Here is a 19653-nt window from a genome sequence, read left to right on the forward strand (position 1 = left end):
TTTCAGATTTTGATACTTCTCTACAATCCCTGTCTCTTGAATATTTGTACATTTTTAATTCGATACATATTTTTTTATTGGATACAATTTTTTCTATCATTTTATTAGTGATGAATAAACTAAATGCTTCCACACCGTTTGAAGCATTTCTAGCCAATAATTTTGGTCCGGATAATATTTTAATAATATTTTTTGACTTTGTCTTACCTGAAGTAAGAGGTTTGCTTATAAAAACATTTTTATCATCTCGTCCAATAAAAAATCTGTAATCTCCAGGAAGGTCTTAAAGCCTCCAGGAAGGTATGCATTTTTTATGATCATCTTCATTAGCAGATTGCTTGGACTTACTATCATGATCTTATCTCACTATACATTCTACTTCTCTCGCTATACACTCATCATCGTCAGTGTCTATTTCACTTTCACCGTGCTTTTATTGTTCATTCAGCCTTTCTTCTTGTAATTGTTGTGAAACTCTTTCTGCTTCCCTTTCCAACTAGTTAGGTTTTAGAGTCTTTCGATTCCTAGAACAAAAAATCGTTAAGAATATCTTAAAAATTGTAAAAAATAAAACACATACATTATCGGTCGCGTAGCGGCAACTGCACCGCAAACGTAACACACCCACAAAAAACGTAATATCAACGAACTTGATGTGATTTAAAATCTGACTGCACTCCACTAGCTGCTCATGCACACTGAAAGGAAAGTGTTATACAGTTTGAAACAAATTGTGCGGTGTGTTTGCCGCCGGCACGATCGCCGGAGGGTTAATAAAAGTATACTATAAATTTTTGAAAAAAAGTTTTAAAATTATTAAGAGTAGTACATTTTTTATAAGATACACCTATAAAGGGTACCAGACCTACAAGATTTTGTCTAAAATTCTTGTCAATAGCTCTAGGAATCAGTGAGCGGTACTACAGTTTGTAAAAAGAAACACAATACTTTTGCAATAAAAGAACCAAAAGGGGGGGAGATAAGGTTTCTCTTAAAACAGTAAAGATAAAGAAAAATATTCTAGAATTTATTGAAAACCTAAAAGGCTGCGAAAGTCACTATAACAGATCAAAATCAAAGAGGATCTATTTATCTGCCAACCTAAATATATCGAAATTACATAAACTATATAACTGACAATGTACAGATATTGACTATATCTACAGTTTCACGATGTTTGCCAATATTTTTAGAACAAAATTCCATATCGGATTTTCTTCTCCTGCATCTGATTGCTATTCTCTGTGTACTCGATTAAAGCAAACAATTAAAATAGCAAAGGATGACAAGAAAAAGCGACTTGACGTTGTAGTTCAGAATTCATAATGAAAGAGGCAAGGCTTTTTATGAGTTAGTAAGTGCAGCCCCTTCCACGAACATCTATTAATGAGGATTTTTATGCTTAATAAGTAAGTTTTTACGTTTTATGCTGTGTCGATATGCACGCTAAAAGTCCCGTATGCTGCACATGGACAGAAGGTATGGCTAGACCAGTATCGATGGAAGTATCATCTGCTTTACTTTGTCATCTGGAGTCATTACTCTACTATTGGCTAAAGAAAAAATTGCCTGACAACTTAACGTTGAAATTCATCATACATTCCCTGTTAGAGGTCACAGCTTCTTACTAGCTGACATAGTATTTGGGCGCCTTGAAAAAGTATTAAGAAAATGTTGTTCTTTAATGACAATATAAAAATATGAAAAAATTTACCACTCTCTTGGAGATGTAACACGCCTTAATCTGATTGGATTCTGTATGTTAAACAATTGCAATCATAGAGATATTCCATTAATTTAAAAAAGAATTATAGTAAAGAAAAATCATCCTTTACCAATAATCATAACTTGATTTAAACAATTTAGGTTCTAAAGTAACTCTGATGTTTCTAAAACGTTGCTTAAGAAAGGTAAAAACGACTCACAGTTGACACTAGAAACCGCGAGATTAGGAAGACCACTAAAAGAAAAGAAAAAAAAATCGTTCATACATTTACTGATACAAGAATGCGGAAATACGTCTGAAGAAGAAGAAGACCTTAAATGGTATAAGCTAGAAAAAGATGATATAGGTCTACATATTTAAGAACTTTTATAAATAAATAATAGTACTTTTGTATACTAGGATTTTATTCTCGACATTTAGGTATCTACTTTGTGTGTGCTCCTAATTTAGGAAAATGACATAAATCCAACCAATGGTTAGGCAAATCGAAATAAATCCATTCATATGGAGCAAAATGCTATAAATCCATACAATTTTTAAGCAAACTGAGACAAATCCAAAAAAATGAAAGCTTTAAAAACTCAAAAATTTAAGACAAACTCTAACTTTCTGTCAGAAATAATGTTATTAATAAGTTTCTATAGTCAATAAAATATTTACTTTTAACTAGGTTTAATTCAATTAATTTTATTGTCGATAACTCATATAAATATAAAATCATATATTTTAGATTTAATACGTTTTGCTCAGTTGCTACTACAAATTTTGTAATTTATTTATAAAGTGTGGTAATAACATATGCTTAACAATAATTGTAGCTTTCATATCGTTTACATTTTTGGTTTTTAGAACGGAGTTTGTCGTTAAACTTTCCCTTTTATATTCAAAAAGTTGAATGACGCAATTTTTCTATCTTTTTTTTCTTATTTGCAATAAATTGTTCTACTAACCAATTGCTATTTGAAGTAAATACCAATTTTAAAAGCTAGTTTCGAAACTACGACTCGCATTTCACCAAAAATGTAGCTGCCGTTCGCGTTACATTAATGGGTGAATTTCTAGTACCTTCAAAATAAAAAAGATTACACATATATGGTATATACTTACTGAACACATTATATGGTGGACTTTATTTCCTCTGTCTCATATTTATTGCAGATGAAAATAAATCTAGTTACAAATTTTACTTTTTCTATTTACTCTTAATATTTGGCAAAAAAACTTGTTTAATTAGATGCAATCTAAAAAATTTCTTTGTCCACGAAGTCTTTTGTTGAATTCAAATCACAAACTATATTTTTTATAAGGGCTAATCCGTTTTATCATTTCGTGAAATTCGTAAAATGATTCAAAGTTTAAAACAAACTCTATCAACGAGAGCTCATTTCAGAGCATCTTCAAACAAGAGACACTTTTCAAGCACAATAGGAAGGACAACAATTAAGAAACTTTTCTCATTTACCAATTATCTCACATAGAATTTCTTATCAATCTGTGACCCTGTATACAGTCGCGCACATAAATTCCATTGTGTATAACAACCGTCTGGATTCTGGATATCTTTAATTAAAACTGGCATTGTGCTGCTCTTGAGCCTTACTCAGCTTCAAAAAGAAAGTATTACTACACCTCTTAGAAAGGCTTTCGCGCCAGTGGGGTACATTTCCAACAAAAAATATACAAAAAATAATAACGTGAAAGCAATTCTTAACATCATTAAAGGTAAATATTGTGTTTATATGAGATTAAACCACAAGTGACTGTAAAAAAAGTTATTTTACGATTGTTTTTAACCTTTCAATTTCCTCTATGGAAATCGTCTATCGTTAGCCCTGAAAAATATTATTTAAAAAAATAAGGAGTCTATTTAAAATGTGGATGTTTATAAATCAGCACTTTATTATTGCAAAGCACCAGACATATTATATTACCATGTATATAGTGCCCTCACATGCCTGGTCTATCGTTTTGTAAAGCCTCGTGTAAAGCGTGGACCTTATACAGTCCATATGTGAGCCTGGTTTTTCTTTATAGGAGCTTTCTGAGATAGCAGCCCAGAAATCTGGCAGCTTTTTGGATTGACTTAGTTAGATGAATGTTCATATTAATGACAATCATTTTAAAATTGACGCTTGTCTTAAAGAAAATCTGCCCTGAAAAGACGGATAGTCGAAGAGAAAAAATCATTAAATTTAACGTTATAAGCAGAATGATTGTAGATAAATCATAGGGCAAGAAATAATTCTCCAATTTCTCAGGTATGAGTAGACCAATAATAAAACTATGCAATAAAGAAATTTTTTTCTTTTGTTCTTTAAAAATTAAATGGCACAACACTTTTTTGAAACTTGATCGTGAGGTCATGTCACAAAAGACCACAAATTTTCGTATGGGTTGTTTAATGATTTCTTCTGGACAATACTTATTGCATACCCACCTCCTGTCACTAATTATATTATATTAACATACGACATGTATGTTACGACACAAAAAGAAATATGGAGAATGATCAGAGAACAAAGAAAAGAGATGGACGGACTAATAAAAACGAAACACATTCAGAAGGAAACATGGGTAGACTACTTTCGATCCCTATTTGCTAAATGTGACGATGATGAACCATCCAACCAGAGGTGATGACAAACGAAGAAATAAACATTGAGGAGGAAGAGGTAAAGGAAGCATTAAGGAAATTAAAAAATAGAAAATCACCAGGAGAGGACAGAATACCGAACGAACTCATAAAGTACGGAGGACCAGATCTGACCAAACAACTATTAAACTCATCCAAAAAATAATGGAACAAAACAAAATTCCTCAAGAATGGAGATCAAGCATCCTAATACCTCTCTTCAAAAAGGGAGACAAATCGGACCCGGAAAATTACAGAGGAATTAATTTATTAAACATAACATTAAAATTAACAACCAAAGTGATAACAAATAAATTGAATAAAATTATAACACTAGCAGAAGAACAACATGGTTTTAGGTCGGGAAGATCATGCACCGACGTTATATTTATAATGAGGCAAGTGCAAGAGAAATTATTAGAATACAACAAACCGGCATATCTATGTTTCGTGAACCTTACAAAGGCATTATCGTTATCCACTTACTGTATGCAAAAGAAATATCTCTATGAATAATCAAAACGATAGAAAATATCTACCAAAACAACACAATAAAACAAAACAAGTAGAAAAAGAACTAACCGACCCTATTGAAGCTGGCAGTGGGATAAGACAGGGAGATTCCCTGAGTCCTGTATTGTTCAACCTGATTATCCTGACTGATTAAATTAAAAAAAGATACGAAATGGGAGAAAAACAACTTAAAAAAATCTGCTATGCAGACGACGCAGTACTACTCTCTCAAAGTGAAGATGATTTACAACGTATGCTGCACCAATTTAATATAACCGCCAGAAAATTTAGCATGTTAATTTAATTTCCCCAAAAAAGACAAAATGCATGGTTACAACAGCAAATTTACTAAGATGTAAATTGGAGCTGAAAGGTCAGATAATAGAACAAGTGATGGAGCTTAAATATCTAGGCATCACATCTAGCTACGGAAAGCTCGAATCTGAAGTGGAAGGTCAAGTGAATAGAGCAAACAGAGCCGCAGGCTGCCTAAATAAAACAATATAGAGACATAAAAATATCGGGAAAGAAACGAAAGGCAGAATTTACAAAACAGTCATCAGACCAATAATGACATATGCAGCAGAATCAAGCCCTGATACAGAGAGGACAAAAAAGATGTTAGAAACAGCAGAGATGAAAAATTGATGGTAAGACACTATGGGACAGAGCTAGAAGTACAGATATACGAAATAGATGCAAGGTGGAGAACATCAAGAACTGGGTAAGAAATAGAAGAGTAGAATGGAACGATTATATAAGCCGAATGACAACAAATAGAGTAATGAAGACGGCAAGAGACAGTTCCCCAATAGGAAGACGATCAGTAGGAAGACCACGAAAACGATGGAACGACAACTTACTAGAGGCACATTGAAAAACAGACAGAGTTATGTCTATATAAAAAGAAGAAGAAGAAGAAGAAAAAGAAGATGTAGTAGTATTTTTTTCTGTTTACCGTTTTATTTACAATGTTGTATCCATCCTACCTATGTTGCGGAAGTGTTTTCTCAGCTTATAATACCCAGTTGCTATCTCTTAAAGCTCGTTCAGATTTCGCTTACTGTGATTCATTGAAGTAGGTGCAAATTGCCTGTTAATGTTGTTAATAATCTTTTTTGTACAAGTTTGCTCCTGTATAGCTCAATATTTGTTATTATGACTTATATTTAACGTTTATATAACAGTATTTCTCGTGCTTTAATAAATTTGAGAAGTATTCTCGTTTTTTCCCAATTTTGATTAAGTGTATCATTATTTTTGATATCGATCTACAGGCAATCACATAATTCTGGAACAGGTTTAAAAAGTAAAGAAACTTTATTTTTATGAAAGGAAATGAACAAAAAATAAAACAGCTTTTTTTTTACCTTTTATTTGAATTTCATATTTTTATATAGATTTGTAATGAGAATTTTGGATTTGGAGTTTTAGTGACTTTTTATTAATTTTAGTAATTTTAATGCATTTTTAATCGGTATGCCAGTTGACCTTGCATCGCAAGCTATAACAAATTTTATTGTGCTTACCTTTAGGGGATTCCATAGTAGTGTAAATTTAAAATCGCGACTAAATTCCGCTGCCGTGTTCACTGCGAACTTGAATTTAAAGGAGAAATTTTCCTCAATATTTTAGATATTTTCAACTTTTTGACAAAAATGGTACAATTTCTCTTTGACAAATTTTTTTGTGCGATCAATGTTTTCGAGTTACGAGGGATAATAGTGACAAGGCATAATTATTAAATTATATCTTTAATTAATAACTTTACGACATGAATGTACCTAAACAAAGATGAAGAAAATTATATTTTATACAATTTTGATGTCTTTGATGTTGTTGATGATAATGATACTCGAGATGCGCCGGTGTTTCTTCTACGTGGCAATTCCGGTAGCTCCTTGTTTGCATAACTTTTCTGGTACGTTTAATGTATGACCACGCTGTCAGCAAGTGCTTACTTGTGGTTTTCATCGCCACGAATAATGCTTACTAGCAAAAGAGTTTGAACAGAACCTTGTTTTACTATAATAACAATATTTTCATTTGTGGCTTCTCCACACCCAAAACACTGTTCCATTTTGATTGCAAAACGTCTATCTCGAAGAGCGTCGATCGGCAAACTGAGTCTTTGTTTACGAGATAGGTTTGTTCGTGTGCATCGCCTGTTACTAATGACGTCAGTGCCTAGGGTTCGTTATTCGCTTGTGACTCGTTAGGCGTTCAATAGGCGTAGGAACTTAAATATTGATTGTAGCATAAAATATGACCTATAATTATATCATAAACATAATAATAAATGAGATAATTTAATAATTACACTTAGTTACTAGTTTCCCCTTTACTCCGAAGATATCGACCGCACAAAAAATTTGTAAAAAAGAAATTGTAGGAAATCGCAATTGCAACAGATTAAGGTTTTGTCGAAAAGTTAAAAATGACCGAGATATCGTATAAAAACAATTACTTTATAACCAGTCCGCCTTAGGTCTTACGCTCGAGCTTTTACTGCATACGGACGACCCTGAATATTTATTTTAACAAAACAATAGAAGAGATCAAAGGTGTTTAAAATAGAATACTACCATGTATTTTTATACATATTTATGTCATAAAGGGAATAACAAATGAGATAATTTATTAATTATTGTGCTTTGTAACTTGTCACTAACTTACACAACTGTTGACCTCCTAAAGGGTATAATAATAAAATTTGGGGTATATTACATTATTATTTTAAAGTTTAATTATTTTTGTTTAAACTATAGTTTTACTAAACCTACTTATTTTTCGTTAATTGTGCCCCAAACCTCAAATACCAATTAAACACTTTAAATTAGAAACCAAATTTATTTAGCGTCATGTAATGAAAATTAATTTTCGGCGTTCCGAACACTCGGAAATATTTATTAGTTGTATATAATAGTATACGCCACTGGTGCATTTCAGTAATTAAAACGCCTTGCCGTGTTTCTGCTGATTACAGTTGTAAACCTCACTTACAGAGTTCCATGTCGCTTTGCCTCCAACCGACTTTAGATATTTGCTCCAAGTTGGCTTTTGTTGTGGCAATTGTTCTGTCCAGTTGTGACTAGACCAGATTTAATTGTTTTACACTCATTGAGTAATCAACAAAAGAACAAAAGAGATGTTAGCGACAAATGAGAAAATCAATTTCGGATGAACTAATTTGCATGAGCAGTTAAAAGTTTATCATTGGTCTTTTGGTAACAAGTATATTCCTGAATTAAAATAGTGTTTAAACCAATTTATTGTTAAAATCTAATTTACTATTTTAAATTTTTTCACAGTTTTTCTATCAGTTCAAGACTTGTGAAAATAGGCCATAGACAAACTTGGAATAGAAAATAACGTTGTAAGAAGATTTTTCTTCTTGTAGTGCCTATCCGTTTCGAATGTTCGCGACCGTCATGGTAATCTGTACTTTGCACAGAGCTGCTCTGAAAAGATTTGTGGTTGTTGAGTTGAACCACGTATGTAGATTTTTCAGCCAGAAAATGTTGCGTCTTCCTAGTCCACGTTGTCTTTCTACTTTTCCGTATAAGAAAAGTTGCAGCAATCAATATCTTTACTCATGATGCGACAAAGATATTTTATTTTGGTTATTTTTATTGCTGTTAACAGCTCTTTTTCTTTTTGTAGTCTTAATAAAACGTCTTGATAGTAACGTAGTTAGTATAAGATATCTTTAGAATTCGGCGATAAAGCCACATTCCCAAAGCCTTAATTTTCGTGCATGTAGCGTCTGTGAGAGTCCACGACTCAAATCCGTACAACAACAATGAAACATATAACATCGTAGTAACTTGATTTCTATGGGTATTGATAACTCATTCATAACATTGGAATAGCTCAGCCCTTTTTAAATTCCTCTACATATGATTTCTAAGGAATGGTTATAATTTTCTTTGATGATGTGTTTATGTCTTTCTTCTTCTTCTTATTCGTTGACCTGATGCAGGTATGGTGATATCATGAAGCTATTAGCTAAATTTCCCAATGTTCCTCCACGTTTTTCTATCTTCTGCCATTCTAGCACATTCTGACAATGGAGCGCCAATGGTAGCAACAATATGGTCCGTGTATCGTGTGGGAGATCTACCTCTATTTCTTTTGCCTTCTACTTTTCCCTGAATGGTAAGTTTTTCAAGACCATTTCTTCGAAGGACATGTCCAAAATAGATTATTCTTTGTTCTGATATTTGTATTCTTAGTCTTTTCTTTATGTTTAGCTGGTCCAGTATGGATTCATTTGTTCTTCGGGCCACCCATGGTATTCTCAGCATTCGTCTCCACCAGTACATCTCAAATACATCTATGTTCTTTTTGTCTTTCTCAGTAAGGGTCCAGCATTCCGATGCATAAGTAAAAACGGGAAAAACTAGACTTCTTACTAGTCTCATTTTTGTATCGGTAGTTATTTCATGGCTTTTCCAAATTTTTGTTAATTTTGCCATAGCACTTTTTGCGATTGCTGACCGCCGCTTTATTTCTTCAGTACAGCCTCCTTTGTTGGTTATTAATGAGCCCAGGTACACAAATTTATCTACAACAGCGATATTGTTTATTATGACCAGATGATTTTGATTGTTGTTAGCTCTGTCAATTATTATGATTCTCGTTTTATCTCTGTTTATTTTAAGGCCCATCGTTAAGCTTACGTCTTCTATCCGTTGTAGCAGGTGAATCAATTCAGCTTCAGAACTAGCGAGGATAGTAGTATCATCTGCATATCTCAAGTTGCAAATCTTCTTCCCGCCAATGGTGATGCCACCGTTCCAGTCCTCAGTAGCTTTCCGCATTATCCATTTACCATAGATGTTAAATAGAATTGGGCTTAGTATGCAGCCTTGTCTCACGCCCTTTGTGACCCTGAAACTATCGGTTAGTTCCCCATTTATTCTAACTCTGGCATAATTGTTGTTGTACAGGCTTTTAATTAGCAGTATCAGATGATTGGGGACTCCCATTTCAGACAAAACCTGCCACATTTTACTCCAGTTGACCAAATCGAAAGCTTTAGTATAATCTATGAAGCACAAATATGTTGTGATGTTAAATTCTCTGGATTTTTCTACAATCTGCCGTACGTTTAAAATTTGTTCTCTAGTACCACGTCCGGGGACGAAACCTGCTTGTTCCTCCGCAATGTTAGGTAGTTAAAAGGGCTTTATCCTCTCGAGAATTATGTGTAAGAGTATCTTACTGCAATGCGCAATTATAGCAATTGTGCGATAGTTGCTACATAAATCTTTCGCTCCCTTTTTATGTATGGGGATATATAGTGATTGTGTCCAGTCCTCCGACCATTTACCTGTCTCCCACACCCTTTGACAAATTTGATGTATTATATCCACTCCAACGTCATCTAGGGCCCAAATCATTTCAATAGGTATGTTATCTGGACCGGCAGCTTTCTGACTTTTTTGCCTCATAATTGCTGCTTCAACTTCACTTTTGAGTACGTCAGGTTCCGTCGCCAAACTGGCATCTTCTTGTTGTGATGGGGCGTTTGTGCTTTCCTCCATCATCAGTCGTCCACAGTATTCTTTCCATCTGTGTAAAATATCTTTTTTAGAAGTGAGTAGAGTTCCGTTATCATCTTTGATAGCAAGGTAGTTTGGTGTAAAGGAACGTGTTATCTGCTTTATAACATGTCTCTGGTCTCAGTTTTGGTTTTATGCCCTTCTATTTCCATGCGGATTTTGTTCAAGTGTGTGTTCTTGTCCTTTTTGCAGAGTCGTTTTATTTGACCGTTCAGTGCTTAATAGGCCTCGTTATCATTTTCACTGTTCAGTCCTGTGGCTTTTAAGCACTTCCTCTCCTGTATTTTAGTCCACGTGGAGTCTGTTATCCATTGTTTCCTTCTTTCTTCTCTATCACTCTTAATGTTTTTCGCAGCATTATGCAATATGGATTTTGTTTTTGTCCATATGCTATTTGAGGACTCTTCTGGATTTAATAATTGTTTGAGGTCACATATCTTTTGCGTTGCGGCTTTTTTGTACGGATCGTTATATCTTAGATGCCATTTAGTTGTTGTATTTCCTGTTTTTGGACTGTTTCTTAACTTCAACTGAATTCAGCTGATAAAAATTGATGGTCGCTATTACAATCTTTTCCTGGATAGGTCTTAACATCCTTAACAGCGCTCCTCCAAAGGGTTTTTACCAGTATAAAATCTATCTGATTTCTGTATCTATTTCCTGGTGATATCCAAGTGTATAGTCGTCTTGGGTGATGTTAAAAGCCTGTATTAGTAACAAACAGGTTGTTGTCTATACAAAAGTGTAGCAAGCGTTCTCCTCTGTCATTTCTTTGGCCAAGTCCATATAATCCGACGGTCTCTCGCAAGTAATGATCTCCTGTAGTTACACCAATTTTAGCGTTGAAATCGTCTACGACTGCTGTGATTTCTCTATTTGGAAGCTTCCTAAGCGTCTGCTCCAACGTACTATAAAATGTTTCGATCTCTTCATCGTGAGCTTCGCTTGTTGGGGCATATATTTGTACTACATTAAGATTAACTGGACTGGCATTCATTCTGACAACAATTATCCGATCGCTGACGGTTATGTATTCTTTTACGGAGGTTTTAATGGCATTATTTACTATCACTGCTACGCCATTCCAAGATTCTTTATCATTGCCGGAGAAATAAATATCATTGCCATTTTTTGACGTATAATGTCCTTTATCCTTCCAGAAGTATCCTTCCTTTATGTCTTTAAATTATTATTTTTAGATTTCGGTTTTGTATCTCTTCTTTTATGTCTTTGTCTTTTGATTGATCTTTTTGTTTTAGATTAGGTTTAACATGTTTCTGGTAAATAAAACTATTTTGCATAAGTTCTTTAGTAGGTATAGTTTTTTCATAACTAATTTGTTTCGTTCTCTTTGTTTCCTTTAATTTTTTACATATAGTTTTTGCTCCTAATCTGTCACTAAAGTCACTTCCCAGACTGAATCTATTGATTAACAGTAGATATATGTTACCTAAATATATCTCTGGTTGGCTATTATGTAATCAGTTTCGTTGTTAGTTTTCTTGTGTGGGCTTATATAGATCTACTTTCTATTATTTGGTTTACTAAAAAATGTGTTCATACAAAATAGATTTTGCTCTTGTGTTTAGTAGGTTAGTAACCGTTCTTAAGTTAGTACTTTAAAATGATTCTAAAGTGTATTTTAGTTGTATTAGACAATAAAAGTAATGTGTACTGTTTGCACCATAGACATTAGACATTTAATATAAATACGCTGAACGCTGCAATACAGGCCAGTTGTACAGGCCTAAATGCTGACATAAAGCAGACCCTGCATGTTTTTCTAATGGGCTAGGTTTATTGATCACATGACCTAAATGATCAATAAGAAGGTAACGTGGTCGATAAACCCGGCAATTGCGTTAGTTTTCTCTGTCGCATTGGGGGAACGGGTCTGCATTTCAACGCCTAGTTTATTTGTATGATCTGTCTATCGTTTGTACATTTTTTTGGGTTATATATTAAACGTTCATGCCACTCTTTAATAAATACTTAGCAAGATCAAGGAAATAGTGAAACTTACTTTTACGTTCTGTAGCGTATTTTTAATATTATTTGTATTGCTCTTGTTTAACTTTAAGCGCTTATTGCTATCCAAATTAATGTGAGAAAGTCAGATTTTTTATTTCAACAATTGGTTTAATTTTTTTGAATATAAGTTTTTTAAAGATCTTGAATATTTTATATTCTAAAGGTTTGAGAATTACAGGAAGCAGCCATATTAGTCTTCATAAAAATTCTATATGCCGCTTCTCGCATTTCGACCGCCATTGGTTTCTGTCCATTCATTCGTCTTCTTTGATGGCCCTATCTCTCATTATGTGCCGTACATTTTCTTCACAGGCAACTGAAGGCCTTCCTCTTCTTCTTTGTTGTGGTATGTAATTTAAAGCTTTCTTTGGCCATCTAACTTCATTCATTCGCTTCACGTGACCATACCACACTAGTTGTCTCGTTTCAATTCTGTCTACAGTGGAATATACAGTATTTGTTCTCCTTCTAATCACACGCTCTCCTTCGAAAATCCATTTCTACTACTTCTATCTTTTTTCGTAATCTGCCAAACTTCTGCCTTATAAGTCATAATAGGCTCTACCAGGGTTCGATAGATTGTCAATTTCGTTTCTTGTCTAATATCTTTAGACCATAGTAGAGAGTTTGGAATGTTTACCGCTTTTTTTCCCTGCTGCGTTCTGTTTTCGATGTCTCTTATGGTAGTTCCCTCTTTAGATATTATAGATCCGAGATATTTATATTCATTACATGTTTTTGTGTTTCTAATTTCTAACTCTGGATCTTCTTTATCATCTTCTATTTTAAGATACTCTGTCTTTGACATATTCATATTAAGGCCCCATTTTTCATATTCTTTCTTTAGTTTTCTAAACCTGTAGTCCATGTCTTCCCCATCATTCGCTACGACTACCTGATCATCTGCGAAAAATGAAGTTGTTAGACAATTACCACCACCTATGTCTATTCCCATTCCGGATACTTGTTTCCTCCACTGCTCTAGCTATTATTGAATTTATATTTTAAATAAGGTCGGAGATAGACATCATCCTTGTTTGAGCCCCTTTGTTATTGGAAATAATTCAGATATAAAGTTTCTTTCTTTAACGACACTTCTTGCATTTTTGTATATATTTGCGATAGCATCTACATACTCTCTACTGAGACCTACTTTCGTCAATGTTTGAAACAGTTTTATCAAAGGTACCGTATCGTATGCCTTCTCTAAATCTACAAGCAATAGGTGGGCAGATAGATTCCTTGCCTTTGGTTGTTCGATTGCTTGCTGCAGAACGAATATACCATCAGTGCACGATCTTCCTGCACGAAATCCATTTTGTTCTTCTATGTCTTCGTATTCTGATTCTATTCTTTTTTTTTATTATTCGACCGTATAACCTCCCCACTGAGCTGATAACAGTTATTCCCCTATAATTAGAGCATTTGTGTTTTCCCCTTTCTTGAATATTGAGCTGATGTGTCCAACATTCCAGTCATCAGGGATATTTTGTCCTTTTAAGCATTTGTTAAATAGTTAAACCAACATGTAATGTTTTTGGTCCATACTTTACCAACTCAATTGAGATATCTCCAGATCCTGCTGCTTTACCCTTTTTCCGATCTTTTGAGGGCATCGCTGAACTCCGTTATTTTTGTATGTTCGAATATTCCATTTCGATCTCTTAGAATTTACATCTATCCTCTGTCAGTAAGACCTCATAATGGTGTTTCCACTTTTTTAGATCTATTCTTAGAATTAGAAAATTTACAAATTCTTATAGAAATCATTAACAGAGAAAGCAAAAAGGTGGGACTAACAATAGTTATAGAAAAAGCCAAATACGTGATGATCTCGACAACTCCTGTTGACAACATGCATCTGACATAGGAGGGTAAACCGTAAGTGACGGTAGACAAGTATAAATACCTAGGTGCACTTATAAAGTAACAGTTAGATCAAGATGAAGGGGTATAGGTTAGAATTGAAATAGCCCAAAAGGGATTTATGAAATACAAGTCAATGTAAATAAGAAATTAAGTACGGTTATCAGATTGAGGTTCGTTATGTATGGTCACAACTGCTATATGAAGTAGAAGCTTGGACTGAAATCCCAATCCGTAAAAAATAAAAGGAATTTGAAATGTGGCCATATAGGTGTTTTCTGAAAATTTCTTGTACTGCAAAAGTCTCAAACAAAGAAGTGTTAAGACGAACTGGACATGGCAGAAAGCTTATGAAATCAATTAAAATAAAAAAAACATTTTATCTGGGCCACATATTTCGAAACAATAAATACTCTCTTCTGCACATCATCATGCAAGGATGAATAGAGGTAAGCAAAGGCTTGGGAAGAAGGAAGACGTCTTGGCTGAAAAATATCAGAGATTGGACTACCCTCAGTGTTGAACAGATATTGTACGTTGCAAAATATATGGAAGCCTTTAACGAAGTGATCGCCAACCTTCGTTAGAAGACGGCAAAATAAGAAGAAGAATTTTATTATAATTTTTTAATTTTTTTACCAATCTCTATAGTTTTAATAATATCGAAAAAGTTAAATGTTGTATAATGGACTCGCCTCGTCGCTTAAATAGACTCTTCCAACTGTGACTGCGAATCACGAACTGCCTTTTCGTAGCGCTACTTCTGTTACGCCGTGTCGTGGCGCTAGTTCTGTGACGCCGTGTCGTGGCGCTTCTTTTATGACGCCCACCTCAGCATTTTACTATAAAGAAAATGTAATACAACGCCAGCATAAAACATTAGCTTCAAAAAGTCCATCTATTAGAGATCACGAAACTAATAGGAAAGGCTGATAATAAACTGGAAATATATAAACATCAGAAACATGTAAAAATAACATCAGAAGAAAAGGCTTGGAGAATAGAGATAAAGATCCCATTTTGTATCAACATTTCATAAACTAAAACTTATAAATCCGACATTTTTAACCTATTTTGTTTTTTAACATTTAAGTATATTTTACACTGTATGTGTATCTATTTACTTAAATAATATAAATTTAACTTTTATATTATTTTATACTATTCTAACTAATTATTTATAGTTGGAATGTTTTTGAAAATACCATTAGTAGAACGTGTTTATAAAGTTCTACTTTGTATACAAAATACTGTATAAATTCACATGCTACGGTTATTTTAAAGATTTTTATTTCTTTTCAGTAACGTCTTCGTACGATGTGGAAGCTGTTCAAGGGGGAGTTGCCAAGTTGCCATGTGATATAGAGCCCTCTATACCCGGTGATAAAATGCATATTGTGATCTGGTTCAAAGACGGGGAGAACAGAAAAACACCCATCTATTCGTAAGTACAATCGACGACAAAGGATTCAGGGTACTTACCCTAACAATGTAATATTAGTAATAAGGGATGCCGGTTTTTCGTATAAAAGCTAGGGATATGAAAACTTATGGCTTGTAAAATTTTTTGGATTATAGCTAAAGTTAAATCTGCGGATTTTATTGGGAAATTATTCTTTGGGTTACGAGGTTAAATAGATATTGTTTTCCTTCTATTTCGATTCTTAAAAATAAACGGCGTTGTATGAGTTTGTAATGCAAAAATCAAATCTTAAACAGTTAAACAGTTAGTAGACAATTGATGATTATTACGTAAAATTGCTAAATAAAAATATTTTTTTTTTTCTACAGGAAAACAAAAGAAAAATCTAAAATCGTCTGAATACTATTCTGCCCGATTTCACCAACGATACCTAAATAGTTGCCTTCGGAAGTAGTTCTTATCTAGAGAAACTTCCTAAGTCAATACTTAGGAACAATCGGAAAAATTGGAACTTGCTAGAATATACAGACCAGGATGTGATATATATATATATATATATATATATATATATATATATATATATATATACTCAGTGACATTAGAAGTGTTACACCCAGAAGGAATAATTTCTTTACCTTAATTTTTTTGGCAACATAGTAGATTTACATCAAAAATGAAACGATAATGTTGTCAAGAATTTTTAATAACAAGTAATCAAAAAAAAATTAATAATCTCTTTGGCGACCCCGTAGCTGAATACACTCCTGTATACGTCTAGGCATTGACAAAATGAGATGATCGATGTCTACCTGTGGATCCTCGTTCCAAGCAACTTGAACTTCATGTATTAACTGTGCCAGAGTCTGTGGAAGATGGTACAAAGTGGACAGTCTCCTTCCCATCATATCCCATACATGTTTGATAGGATTCAAATCCGGAGCACGGGGCAGCCACGGCAAAACATTAGCTCCAGCTTCTTGGAGAAAGTCCATAGTTTGACGGGCAATATGGGGACGCGCGTTGTCTTGCTGAAAAAGGACGTCTCGACGGCCGTCGAGATAAGGCAGCAAAGTGGTTTGTAAGATGTCATCAACACAACGCGCAGCTGTCATATTGCCTGGAATAAACACAGGTAGTGATGGGCTACCATAGGCAATAGCCCCCCAAACCATTACTCCAACTGTTCTGTGTACATGCCTCTCAACAGCAAACCCGATATCCTGTCGCTCTCCACAGTGGCGTCTTACCATCCTACGACCATCATGCATTCCTAAACAGAATCGTGATTCATCGCTGAATGCTACATTACGCCATTCTGCCACCCAATGCTGCCATTCTCTGCACCAATTCAAACGTTGATGACAGTGGTCCGCAGTCAAAGGAACCACTAGTCGTGGACGGAATTAAACCAGTCCAAGGGCTCGAATATGACGGTATAGTCTACGCATACTAACAGGTCTACCTACTACTTCAAACCATTAGTCAGCAATTTGACGCGTAGTAGCAAAACTGTCTCGCAGAGCCAGTAATCTAAAGCGCCTATCTTGACGCTTTGTGGTACGCCTCGGTTGACCAGTTGATCTTCTTTGTGTTCCTCTACCTTCGTTTGTCCACACACGACAAACACGCATAACCGTCATTGCCGTACAATTAACGAGACGGCCAATTTCGCGATTCGACAAATCCATATCTCTATATGCAATAATTCTCCCCTGTTAAAATCGCTAACATGGTGGTAATTTTACTGCCTTCGAACTCGAGGCATTTTCTTACACTAAATACAATTAGACTGAGGAATAATAACTAAAAATTTCTATACGAACCGGTTTTTACAAATCGGTCTCTTCACAAAAAAATTTAAAGATAAAACTTTTTTTTACAAAAAGTAAAAAAGATAAAACATTGGTATTGTTATCATAGCATGTTTTAAATATAGTCATTCTGTTGCCAAAAAATTAAGTTCAAGAAATTATTCCTTCTGGGTGTAACACTTCTAATGTCACTGAGTATATATATATATATATATATATATATATATATATATATATATATATATATATATAAACTATTAAGTTCTCAGGAAGAACCGCGTTGAGAATTAAACACTCGACGTTTCGGCACCCATTTTGGAGTCAATATCAAGAGTGATACGGTTCCGTTCGAGTTCGGGGTCTTAATCTGCCTACTTCCCTCACTCGTGACGTACCAAATCTCTGATATTGACAAACTAGAGATATACCTAATAAATTTATCGAAGTAAAGATAGGAGTTGTTTAAAGTTGTCTCCTTTTGATTATACACTGCCGAAAATAAAATTAGGTCACCCTGCAATTTGTATTTATTTTAGAAATTATTATTCGTTTTTAATTATTTTGGGTTGTAACATAGTTTATTTACTGATTATTTAAAAAAAAAACATTGTTTCCTTCAAAAATTATTGAAAGTAATGAAAATGAACAATTTTCCTTTGAAATGAACAAACGGGCAATTTTAATTTGATGTGCTATTTGCATGATGTGAATAGCTTGCAAACGACAAAGAATGCTTTGGATAGAATTTCGATCATATTCTGCTGAACATTGTTTGATTCCTACACCAATATGTCGCGAAGCTGTCTTGATATTGTAAGGGCCGGCCATGACTCCATAAACGTATATTTATCTCATTCCAAACATGCTCTATGGGTTTAATATCTGGATAGCGAGCAGGCCCAATAAATTAAGTGATTTAAACCTCATCAAGATACTCTGTAACTATCCGATTAATGTGGGGCCGTGAATTATCAGGCATAAATGTGGCATCTTCTCCAAGAATATTAATAAATATTGATGTCTTCTAGAACGTGTCTCAGGTACCCATGCACAATCAATGTGCCATTCCTGATAATGACTGACTCCATGTAAGTGTTAAACGATATGCCTTCTCATGTAATAACTGAACCTCCATGAAATGAAAGTCTCTCGGCAATACATGCTTGAGTATATCTCTTGTCTGGACGTCACCACATTCTTACACGTTTGTTTGAGCCCCTAAGATAGAATCTCGATTCATCGGAAAATAATACAGGACTTCAAGCTTGTATAGTCCAAGCCAAGTGTTCTAATATAAATTCAATCTGGCAGTTCAGTGTTCGCGGAAAAGCAGCGGTCCACTTACTCTAGTTCTAAAAAATGAACCAGCAGCATAAAGTCGCCTTCTTATTATCCATTCACTTATACTTGCATTTCTCACTTCTTGCTAATGTTTTTAAAGGGAATCTGTCTTGACCCATCTCTAGCTGCTGTAATTCTGCCTTGACCTGCACCAGGTCTTTGAGTAAGCAGACCGGTCGCTTCGTATTGTCACCATACTCGTTGTACACTCAAGAGACTTTTACCAACCTTTTTCGCAGTTTCGCGTCAACCGTGACTATCCTCTAATTCTTACCGCAACAACTTATGTTTATTGCAATACAATGATAGTGACAATACTACAAAACCCTTTTACAATTGCTGTTTAAATAACACAAATAAAAGCTATGCTGATAATGGTTTTTTAAAATTAGGATAGAGCCTAAAATGAGCCCGTTTTATTTTCAACGCTTATCGAAACAGCAACAACAATTTTTTTTGTCAAGCAATCCATTAGTAAACTATGTTACAACAAAAAATATAATTTCAAAAATAATTTTAAATTACATGGTGACCCTAATTTTATGCTCGGCAGTGTATGATCGAAAGACATAATCAATAAAGGATTAAGACCACAGTATTGAAGTTTATGAAATATAAAGTTAGTTACAATATGTTCATTGCACATGATAGAGAACCGATAGTCTTAATAATTCAAGACCAGCTATCGCTTATTAATGCAACTCTGGAATGTTGGAAGTGTAGACTGAAGTTGTTAATTGATT

The 19653-nt window shown here is 34.2% G+C and overlaps 1 protein-coding gene across 1 annotated transcript in view; it reads left to right on the plus strand.

Annotated features, from left to right (window-relative positions):
- LOC140444329 (synaptogenesis protein syg-2-like) overlaps positions 1 to 19653 on the plus strand; it is a 520904-nt gene that overhangs the window by 347889 nt on the left and 153362 nt on the right. Inside the window, exon 2 of the mRNA XM_072536080.1 lies at positions 15638 to 15779. Coding sequence (XP_072392181.1) covers positions 15724 to 15779 — 56 coding nt within the window. The 5' untranslated portion in view covers positions 15638 to 15723. The remainder of the gene's footprint in view (positions 1 to 15637; positions 15780 to 19653) is intronic.

This window comes from Diabrotica undecimpunctata, chromosome 6 (assembly GCF_040954645.1).
Source record: "Diabrotica undecimpunctata isolate CICGRU chromosome 6, icDiaUnde3, whole genome shotgun sequence".
Lineage (NCBI taxonomy): Eukaryota > Metazoa > Arthropoda > Insecta > Coleoptera > Chrysomelidae > Diabrotica > Diabrotica undecimpunctata.